Raw genomic sequence first — 12,494 nt, forward strand, 5'->3', positions numbered from 1 at the left:
AAACCTGGGTGTTTGTGATTGTTCAAAATTACTAAAAACCACCTTGTACGAAAAAGCAAGGACATGGTTATTAATAATTCAAAAACATTTTTTTTTCAACAACCCAACCTGCAGACCATAGATAATATACAACATTCTTATAGAAAATACATAGTGCCGACCGCTAAAAACAAAAACCGTGATTTTGACATAACAGTCGAAAAGTGTGACAGTTGACAAAAATCTACTGAAATCACCGAAATGAGGTCACCTAACGTTGAACCGCACTACATCGACATCTGTATGACGTTTTGAACGTTTTTATCATTTTCTAGATGTCTTGATGTGTTTTGTTTTTAGTGGTTGACACTATGTATTTTATATAATATTGCCTATTATCTATGGTCTGCGGGTTGCGTTCTGTTCAAAATATTATCTATGGATATAACATTGCAAGTAATTTTAACGTACGCACACGCAGAAACTGTTAAAATTAATTGAAATTAGTATGAATAATGAATAATAATTAGAAATACTAATACATTAACGTTGGCACTAACTATAATTGAATTTAGAGAGGTGGTGGTCGTTCAAAATATTCTGCAAAATGACGAAACCATAGACTAAATTTGTCGCCGTGACAGTGACGTGACATGCGTCTCAATTTAAACACAACTTAAGTATCAGGGACACATAAACCCGATGACTCAATCGGTCTCGAGCAATCAAGCTTACGTGTACTGTATTATAAAATATTGTTCTATTCTATTCTATGAAATTTATGTGAGCTTATTTATTATTTTGTTCGGTGATCTGTGTGTAATGTAAATGCCCTCGCCTCGAAGCCTCCTCACAGTCTCGTTTAGCAAACAATGCCTGCTTCAAGCTCTCTCGGCTCATTCGGGTGTGATTTATATCAAACTGTCAGTGTACATTCTGACAAACGGTACTACGAATCACAAAGAGTGTTGAACGAAACACAAAAAATATATTATAATATCATTGATGCGGTGATAAAACTCTATTCTGTTTTTGAATTTTATCTATCTCCTCTTCTATTCTGCGCGCCTAATACAATATTTTTTGACAGGCGATCTAGATGTATTTTTATTTTGTTGAAGTTACGTATTTTCAGTTGGTTGAAATACCATCACCCATGTACCAGCAGCGAAGGGTGGAGGTAGCCTTTTAAGATCCGCCGTAAATAGTGCACATTAAACTTTGTTAGTCATACGTATTTGTTTTTATTTAACTAAGGCTACAATTTACAGATGGTGTTGGTTAGATTTTAAAAATCAATTCAACCCTGCCTGAACCAAACCATAATAGTTTTGGTATACTTTGGGCGATACGACAAAATTGTGCACTCATTTTCATTCATACTTATTTGTTTTTGTTGGATTAAGAATACATATTACACATATTGTTCATTTTTTTAAATCCATTAAGCCTTGCCTAAACTAAACTATAATATAATATATAGATAAAAAATATTATTCTATCTATAAAATATCCAAATTTATGTTTGATGTAATTTCATAATTTTAATTATTTTATAGATAGACGAGTATTTTTTGACTATTATTTATTATAGCTTTGTTTCGCAGGGTTTGAATTTTAAAAACTAAATAACACCGTTTGTAAATTGTAGTCTTATTTCAATGAAAACAAATACGTATGACTGACAAAGTTTAGTGTACACTATTTATGGCTGATCTTAACAGCCTACCTCCACCATTCGCCACTGGTATGTACAGGTTAAAATAATACAGCCTCGACAACATGGCGTAAATGTGAATATGAGGCCATTGTATTCGAATAAAGGGGCGTTTGTATTATGTTTATGAACGCCCCAGAGATAATCAGTCAACCCGTGTCCAGTACACGTTTCCGTCGGCCGCTACATTCTCAAGCCGTACACCTATTTTTTGTTACCGCAGCCAGTTTTATGTTCTAATTTATAACGCTAAATTATGCATTGACTCGTTAGATCTGGGCGTTCATAAACATAATACAAAGACCGTTTTATTCGAATACAAATGCCTTCTTATTATATACGAGCGCGACACCGGTGTCCCGTCTGAAACGGGCCTTAGAATCGTCTGGTGCACACAACAACGACACTAGTATGTTCACGTCTATATTCTTGACACGCCAATTGACTTCAATTACTGTTATTTATCGTGACATAGTCGGTATTATAATATGACTATGCTATGAGGATAGCACTCACAAAGGCAGACAGATTAAATTTGTTTTACGGTGTCAGTTGGTATTCGAAAATCGTTTAAAAACACCAATATATTATACCTATAAGATTATCAAATTAGTATGTAAGCATTATTATGCCAGGTCCACACTGGCAACATATCGCGCGACAACCTCGTTAAAATTTACGATAAGTATGATAATTATCGTAAAATTTAACGAGGTTGCCGGCGACATGTTGCCAGTGTGGACCCGGCATTAGAATTTTTTAAAACGTCATAGCAGCCATTTTCCCCCCCACCAAAATTGACATTTTGTATTCAGTATTATTTGGCAAATCATCATGGAAAGATATATTTATTATAAATAAATAAATAAATCTAGACCTTTGTTATTTTTATGTTTAAAGCCTCAATTACATTGAGCTTCTTTGCGAGCTGTTTATTGGCGAATTTAAAAGCGGGCGATCCAGCTACTGCGATTTGATGATTACACACAAAACTTTCCATTCGCTGAGAAGCCACAAGCCAGCGACTATTTTGACGGAACGTAGCTCGTTTTTTTACCGGGAGGTTGGTACTGCGCTCTACTGCGCAGACACATTAGACCCACAGCGTGTAAAGTTGACCGGCTTTCAACTTTTCTCGGTAGATTGTTTACAACCTGATTATTAGCTTATTCGATGATTACACTGGGCGACTTTACAGGCAGATTGTAAATTCGCCAATAAACAGCTCGTAAAGAAGCTAAATGTAATTGAGTCTTAACTCTTGTTTACTCTTATAGTGGAGCAACTAAACATTGAAATTGCGATTTCTTCTACTGCGCACGAATTAGGTACATACTCGTACCTTAGACTATTGATACATGTAGATGTAGACGCATTGCATTGCTAAATGAAGCTGCGTGCCGTGCGTTTGGTTTGTGGGCGAGCGAACGCATTCGTATACAAATGTTCGAGACCATAGACCATTTCGCTAGTGCTCGCACTAGACAGAATTAAAATATATTTTTCAATTTTTTTACGTTATATAGTATTTTTGAGCGGTGAAAATGCAACCATTAGGTAAACATATCCATAATTTAAGTTATTTTAAAGAAAACACGGTCACTTGATCTTAAAATATATAATAATATACAAATAAATTATCACGAACATTTATCAACTTACCTATGAAACGTAATACCATCTTCTTGCTTATCAGTACGGCTACCACATTTTAATACAACACACAGAACTATCTTTTCTACTTAATTAACTAAAAATATTTACCACTGACTTTATGTTTAACACAAAAATATCAATTTTAGCAACACGGACTCGCAGGTTATCGACGCTTAGTTAAGCAAAAAACTAAGATTTGGCGGCTACGCCAACAACAAAATCTTCTACACATTTGTAAACCTTTTATCTTACTCTAGCCTAGTGTCGCGGAGATTATAAGGGTGCCGAATACTTTCTCACTCGCACTTATGCATCGTTTTTGTTCAGGCCTTGGTACATACCTTAAATTTAATTATTGTTGGGTTCCGTTATTATTTCCGACTGCTCTTACATGAAGCATATTGCTTCGTTTTCTCTCGCTCGGCGTCGCTCTAACTACGTTATATTTTCTGTCAAAACTATCGAATTTCACGCTTATTGAATAGCAATAAGGTGATTGGTGTGCTTCACATTTAATTGAAAATGGATTTTATGATTGAATGTACCTACATTATTTTGGCTGTGTTGCATTTCTAAAGTTTCTAGTTACACAAGATTTATTATCATTATAATATGCGAACGATAAAGTGACAATTAATATTGGAATGCGTTGTTAGTTGTCAATATTTTTGTAGTAATAATATGCTGATATAAATAATTGCTTTATCATACATGTATTCAGTTATATTGGGAATTCCTAAAGCCTATTCCTAAACCAAGAACACGTTTTGTACTCTTTTGACAATATTTTCCATCCGCGTCAGAAAACAAAAACACAAACAATTTTACCAGCACATAAATTATTAAAAATGTTCAAAAACAATAATTTTGATACAAGATAAGATCAGTTCGTAATTTATAAGATGAATCTTTGTCCATAGATTTTGTATAAATCCGATATTTCATAATATATTATTTGTGGTTACATGTAAATTGTACGTAAAACATTATTTCGCCGTGGCACAGTTCACCGTTAGCTTTCTATCAGAAAGTGATGACCGTATAGTATACGGTCTCCAATTTTATTAGATTCAATATGAACATTAATTCAATTTTCATATCTGATTTTAGCAAAATTCAAGAATTCAAGAATGTAAACCTAACCTAACCTGACAAATAATCCAGTATATCAGCTATTTTCTAAATTTGTTTGCTGCTGCCTTCCTGTAAAGTGTAAACCGACAAGAACCGTGTTTTATTTAGACATTTTATGTCAGTACTATACGACCCAAAGACGTTGGACGGTCTTTAATATGCGGCCATATACATCCAATACAACATTTCACGGTGAAGTGTAATACAGTGAACTGCATACGTAGAACTTTCCGGACAAGATTATTGTTTGTAATTTGAGTCGTATGTAAATAATAATTGTCTTGCAACCTCAGAAATGCTGAACACAGTTATTAAGTTCATTAAAAACTGATATTATTTTGTATTGTCAATGAAATGTGATTCACAAAGTAGATAGGTAGACGCAAGAGCTCAAAGTCGATCGTACCTTTTCACTCTTTTCAGCGTACAGTTAATTCATATTGAGTAATCATTCGACTAAAACGCCGTGGGTCCCAGGTTCGAATCCTGGGTCTGGCAAGTACACATATTGTTTTTCAATTTGTGTCTGTCAGGGTATGGACGTAATACGAGGGTGGGTCAATAAGTCCTTAGAAAAGCCGACAGGTGGCGCGACTAGTACTGTAAGCGGTTTGTTTTCATGCAGCGGCACTACCGATTCAGTATGCTGCGAAGTTTCAATCAGATTGGTCGGGTTGTTGTGTGTTTCTCGTACATTTAAAAAAAAAATTTGCTTGTTTACAAAAATGGAGAAAATTGAGTTTAGAGCTGTTATTAAACATTTTAATATAAAAGGGTTAACAGCAAAGGAAATAAAAAATGAGTTGGATTTAGTTCACGGCATATCTGCTCCTTCACTTGCAACTATTTATAACTGGTTAAATGAATTTAAACGTGGTCGTACATCAACAAAGGATGAACCACGCTCAGGACGTCCTGTAGAGGTGACTACACCAGAAATGATCAATAAAATCCACGATATGGTGTTAAGTGACCGAAGATTAAAGTTGAGTGAGATAATTGAGGTTACAGGGATCTCAAAAGGTAGCGTCATTTCTATTTTACATGACAAATTGGGCATGAAAAAAATTTCTGCAAGATGGGTGCCGCGTTTGCTCACAGTCGACAATAAACGCAATAGGGTGGTGGCCTCTAAAGCCCTGTTGTCGCTCATGCAACGCAATCCGGATGAATTTTTTCGTCGCTTTGTGACTGTAGATGAAACATGGATACACCACTATACTCCCGAGACGAAAGAACAGTCAAAGCAGTGGATTGCGAAAGGCGAACCATGTCCAAAGAAGGCGAAAACCGTAAAATCAGCTGGTAAGGTTATGGCTACTGTATTTTGGGATGCACGTGGAATTATTTTCGTTGACTATTTGGAAAAAGGAAAAACAATAACAGGGGATTATTATGCATCTTTATTGGACCAGCTAAAAAACAAAATTGAAGAAAAACGGCCTCATTTAAACAGGAAAAAAATCCTCTTTCATCAGGACAATGCCCGTGTTCACACATGTTTACGATCAATGGCTAAAATTGAAGAATTGAAGTTCGAATTGGTCGACCACCCACCGTATTCGCCAGATTTAGCCCCCAGTGACTTTTTCCTTTTCCCAAACTTAAAAAAATGGCTAAGTGGACAACGTTTTTTTTCAAATGAAGAAGTCATCGATCGGACAAATGCTTATTTTGAGGACCTTCCGAAAACTTATTTTTCTGACGGTTTAAAAAAATTGAGAAACGTCTAACCAAGTGTATTGAGCTCCAAGGAGATTACGTTGAGAAATAAAAAAAAAATACAAAAAAAAAAAACTGTTTTAATGCTTTTTTCTAAGGAATTATTGACCCACCCTCGTAGGTTGAGCAAGTGGCTGACATCCATTTCTCGTAAAAAACAAAATCTGTTAATATAAACGTAGCCATAAATTGACAAACGACAAATGAAGTAGGGAGTAAGATCATGGTAACGCGCGTGTTTGAACATGTATCTACCGTTTTTTTTTTTTAATATTTTTTTTTCGGTTAGGTACATGTTCAAACACGCGCGTTACTATGATCTTACTCCCTACTTCATTTATCGTTTGTCAATTTATGGCTACGGCCGTATGTTGTAGCTTAGCCACTGGGAATGCCAATAGAAATGGCGTATTTCAAAAAAATACTACCTTATTCTTAGGTCAATTATTATTATAAAGCAAACATTATTCGTAGAATGTTTGTCACATTTGAAAGGTCAAAGACATAGCTTATAATCAGTATCTTTAGAATTATCTTTAAATGTGTAAATCTTGACCATTTTTTGAATAATAAAATGCCTAATTCTTGTCAAATCTGGGATCACAGAGATTATCAATATAATTTTGTATCGTAAATATTTCACTATAGTAATGTCGACATAAATTTTACTAATGGTTTTATAAATGCTTTTAAAAATTAATAAATATAAAAAAATCTTAACACCACTGTTCATGGATGTACTGAAATATGACTATGTTCTAAAACATTAGAGCGAGAGGTTTAAAGAACACTATTTTATGTAATAAAAATACTATAAGCAGTCATCAACTGTTTAAAATAAATATAAAGGATAATAAGATTAATAAGGCTTCAAAATTATATAAATAGATTATCTACAACGTTTAAGGAATGTCCAGGGTTATGCTCTGAAAATAGCATAAAACCTCAATTTTGACGTACGCTGAGCATGTGGGCCGTTAAGTTTTAAGAAACATAAATCTATACAAATTGTGACGACACAAGATCTGTACTAGACGCATTAAGTCTTTAAAATTAGTTGCAGTTTCGGCATTTTTGCACATAACGATGAAATGAATGACTAGGTTGTGAAACTCTGCAATAAACAATTTAATGTTAGATTAATAATAATTATTATCAGACTAATTACTCAATATCAATTGACTGTACGCTTAGCAGGTAAAATAGACTTTGGCCTCTTATAAAATGTAATGCACAGCGATTTGTAGTGCACGTATGTGAATTTCATATTAATTTTTGGTAGTTATAATAGTGCAACAACTGTTGAAGGTCCTCTGAGTGATAATAATAATTAATACGTAAGGTATTAAACCAGTACATATTTACATAATATGTAAATACTTTATTTCTTTTGCAAAGTAAAGAGTAGTTTTAATAAAATGCCTATAAAGGGTGGTAAACTGCGTTCGGACGGAAATAAGATCGTCCACAATGTGATGAAATTCTTTCAAAAACTCAGGGACTCCCCCGATTACATTAATTCGTGGAATTTAAAACAAGTGCACTTGCTGACTGCGGAGGCGTGCAGTGTAACCAGGCAGGCCGTGCAGCGGATATCTTCGGAAGCCAAGAGCCAGCGAACGGGGAAACAAGAGTTCACTCCGCCCTATTGCAAATGCACCACGTCTGTAACTAAACAGAGCGGTTCTGGTGGAGACCTTGTGTGTCGAGTCGTGTGGGATATGTATAAACAATGTACCTATAACTTAATACATAATATTATTTGTAATCGAATAATTCACAAGATTTAAAAAAGTAACATTATAATTATTGAACATACATAATTTTGAAAACACTTCTGAGAAAATATATTATAACCAAAAAGTAAGACACTTCGCAGGAATCGAACCTGCATCTCTCGGGTATCGCGCCCATGCACATAGACCACTATGCTAAAGGCGTCATACGTAATTCCTACGTCCATTTCCATCAGCTATTTTCAAAATTTGTTTGCTGCTGGCTTCCTGTAAAGTGTAAACCGACGAGAACCGTGTTTTATTTAGACATGAATTTTATGTCAGTATTATACGACCCAACTAGGTTGGACGGTCTTTCATATAAGTCTTAAAATATCTGACTCCTGACCATCACACCAGTCAATTTGTGACTGGACACGGTGGGTTCGCTGGCAAGTTCTTCGAGCCGTTGTAAGCCGTCCGACATGTCCACGCGGAGGGGAAATTCAGGATGCCAACCACATCCTCTGGGAATGTCTTAGAATGTGGTCCGAACGGGAGGAGATGTTCAGATCGGTCCAACCAGCTGTTGGGCCCATCGGGCCGTCCGACTTGGTTGCTACTAAGGCCAATTATCTTGCATTTAAAAAATTTGCGGCGTCTTACTGCGGGCGTGAAGATCTCTTCACATAATGTTTGCTGTCCGTATGATTAGCTTCATTATTTTTGTTATATATACACTAGAATCATTTTTATTTTTATAATTTCCCTGTGCTCTTCTCTCCCGGGCACTTTGTATTAGAAAGTAACTTTAAACTCTAACCTTAGTCTTGGGTATCTTCTCCTAGGGCAATCCCGGCCTAAAACTGAACTAGATGCTTCATGTCGCCAATGTATGTAGGGCCACGTGATACGCTCAATTAAGACCGGGTGTGGTGCGTGGTGGGTTTTGGTTTGGAGGGATTAACTTCAATCGTCTTTAATATACGGCCATATATGTCCGATACAACATTTCACGGTGAAGTGTGGTACGGCGAACTGCATACGTACAAGTTTCAGGTTTTAAATTTAAAGTTTTAAATCATACATAGTTTTAGATTTATTTTATAGATAGAAAAGATATTAGTTTTTTTTATGTAATCTAGGCAGGGTTTAATTTAATTTTAAAAACTAACCAATACCTCTACCATCTGCAAATATTTGTGTTCTTAGTTCAATGAAAAGAAATAAGTATGACTGATAAAAGTTCACTGTGCACTATTAATGTCGAATCTCTACGTTCTTCGCCACTAATACCTATTCAATTTGTGAGAAACACAGATCGTTTTAAGATCCGAGGCCCCCTTTTAAATCTTCTGACGAAAATCGATTGCGTCAACTGCGTTAAGAGAATCGCCGTTGGTTAAGCTCTCGTCAAATTGAGGTGCATGTCGCTTACTATCACGTGACGTCACAGTAAGCTGCCGCTACGGGAAAAGTGTGTAATGTTGTTTTTCTTGCTGTTTAAAATGTTATCAGACTGATGCTCCCGTCCTGTAGCACATTTTGAACATTTAAACTTTAAACAAACATTGTCAGTTAGTAAAATCTGCCGAAATAACCAGAACAACAATGAGGTCACCTCACGTTGAACTGCACTGCATCGACACCTGCATGACTCAATGAACGTTTTTATCATCTTCTACATGCCTACACTTTTCGACTGTCATGTCAAAATCACGTTTTGTTTTTTGTTTTTAGCGGTTGTCACTATGTATTTTACAACGTTTTTCTTCGTTCGTATTCTTATTTGTCCGGTGGTTGTTTGTCCGGTACAAATCTTGCAATCGATTTTTAACTAACTTTCCGACTAGCTAGACATTTGAAACTTTTAGAATATATTAGAACACGATGCCAATGCGTTCTTTTAATACTTTTAGCCATCTTTAAATAGAATTGATTTCATTTTCAGTTAATTCTTTTTTGTATGAAAATTTATTTCGGAAGAAATCCGTAAAAAGTAAAACTATTATTGGTTGCTAAGTGGGTCCTAGCAACTAAATTATTTATATTAATATATACGTGCGTTACTATGGAAATCAATATGAAGGTCAAAATGACATGTCAGTATTTCTATGAAGTACAATTTTTTTTTGATCGTTTAAGCTAGTCAAGTCAAGTTTATATGATTCAACAGAAAATTTAAAAACGTTGTATATACAAAGTTATTTTTATATTGTAATTATTCTATAAGAATGTTGTCTATTATCCTATAGTCTGCAGGTTGGGTTCTGTTCAAAATATTATCTATGAATGTCATGTCTCAAGTAATTTTAACGTACGCACACGTAGAAACTGTTAAAATCAATTAAAATTAGCAAGAATAATTAATAATAATTCAAATTACTAATACATTATAGTTGGCACTCTTCATCAGTGTCATTCTTCAGTGAATTTACAGAGATGTTAAAATATACTGTAAAATGACGAAACCATAGACTAAATTTGTCGCCGCGACAGCGTGACAGTAGGCGACATGCACCTCAATTTGATTCGCGCTTTATGCGTCCCACTTTAATATGTAATATTACATAGTTTATCTATGGTGCTATCACAGCACAATAAAAAGGATACGTCTTTATGGGTAGGGAGGGGAAACGATCTCAGATAAATAGGCATTGAATAAAATAAGAATTGGACAGCCATAAAAAAGTATTCGAGTAAATCATTCAAATGTGCCCGGATAAAACATAAAGATAAATGCTCTCTGTCAGCACTACTGCAACCGCCCCGCCAGCTTTTATGATGTCCTGGATCAATGGTTCAACCCAAACATCTACATTACAGAGGACACATCTCATTTATGTATTTATTCTCCGCTATGTGGGCGGGGTGATCCACCAAATCATTTCGCTGAAGACAGTAGGACGATATCTTTATGTTTTAAAAATGTTTTATTCATGTATAATAAATATTAGGTATTATGTACTCCCATGTATGAACACAAAAAATATGATGACCAAACGTCTTGTATTTATAACACATGTTCAGTTTTTGTTCCACAATCCCGACATGACTTAAATGTCCCGCATTTACGTAGCTTTGTAGTGGTAATTGGCAAAACATTTATGGGATTTTTTGAAAACCTGGGTGTTTGTGATTGTTTCACTTCTATTACTAATTGCACTGTCATTGGGCCTGATGGTCTCAAATACAAACATCATACGGCTCAATTCATGTAAGAGAATAAAGTATATTTCAATTATTTATGTAATGAAATTATTTATTAACAATACTTTGCTTCGGAATTTTGCCGCCCCCGAATAGTGCCGCCTGGGTGTTTCGCACCCCTAACACTCCCGCTTGGCACGCCCCCGACCATTCGAGTTTATTTGATCAGTAAACGTCTGTAGGTATAGGTAAATCATTTTACAGTGGCACCATAGGCGATTCGCGCGTGTATTGAATTGCTTGCGACAATGCCTGTTTCAATGCTAGCAAACAATACCACTACAACTGCAAGCCGCATTTGCCGTACCCATGGTGCCACTGTAAAGCGATTTACCTATACATAATTTGATGGAATGTACAGTGTGCGTGCCCTCGTACAAAAAGCGTGTAGTTCGTAATAATTGTATCTTTGTCCTCCACCCCAACTGTGTGTTGTTGAGTGTTGAGCTCATTTGAGCGGACAGGGCTGCATGGCATCTTTCTTATTTAGTAATGTGACATCTTAGAATTCTGTTCTTAAATTTAAAAGTGAATAGAACACAATGTAACATTTTTAAGGGAAAATCCCAACTCATCTATGATTTATTTAAATCGTTGAAAATATTTTCATCGAAAATGTTCCGCATTCGTATTTTGCAAATCTGGTCACCCTTATTATTAAGAAGCTACACACTGGGTTACACACGTCATATATACGTAGAGACGATTCTTAATTTATTCTTTCAACCATGTCCGATCCTAATAAGATCATATATGGGCCTCCACAGAGTGGAGGTTTGTATTCACATATATATTTTTACGAGAAATGGAAGTCAGCCACTTGCTCAACCTATTAGGTCCATACTCTGACTCATACACAAATTGAAAAACAATATGTGTACTTACCAGACACAGGATTCGCACTTGGGACCCTCGACACTATAGACCGGCGCTTTATATAACATTGGTAAATTATGGAAATCAATGACTTATTCAGTTATTGCAATGTAATAAACAATATGCCAAATAATATTAATTTTAAATAAAATAATAACTAATGAATGCGTTTTTTCCTATTTGTTTCAGGTGTACTAGTGGTGAATGTCACTTGGCGAGGAAAGACGTACGTCGGGACATTGCTGGACTGCACCAGACACGATTGGGCACCACCAAGGTTGGTATATTTCTTATTAATTATAGATTCAGCATTTTGATAAAATTCAAAGATATAAGCCGAAACAGCGGTCAATATAAATAACTCTAATGAGTAATTATGAATTTAAAAAAAACTTGGCAATATAATATTACGTGCAATACAATTGACTGCTCGAGTGAAAAACCCACAGAACAGCTGATAATAAATAGAATTCCGATAGGCAATA

General features: G+C 35.3%; 1 protein-coding gene across 1 annotated transcript in view; it reads left to right on the forward strand.

Annotated features, from left to right (window-relative positions):
- sbb (scribbler) overlaps positions 1-12,494 on the forward strand; it is a 500,943-nt gene that overhangs the window by 477,470 nt on the left and 10,979 nt on the right. Inside the window, exon 4 of the mRNA XM_085943600.1 lies at positions 12,199-12,286. Within this exon, the coding sequence (XP_085799726.1) occupies positions 12,199-12,286 (88 nt within the window). The remainder of the gene's footprint in view (positions 1-12,198; positions 12,287-12,494) is intronic.

Source organism: Rhyacophila brunnea, unplaced genomic scaffold, assembly GCF_057557595.1.
Source record: "Rhyacophila brunnea isolate RB1 unplaced genomic scaffold, BYU_Rbru_1.0 scaffold_16, whole genome shotgun sequence".
Lineage (NCBI taxonomy): Eukaryota > Metazoa > Arthropoda > Insecta > Trichoptera > Rhyacophilidae > Rhyacophila > Rhyacophila brunnea.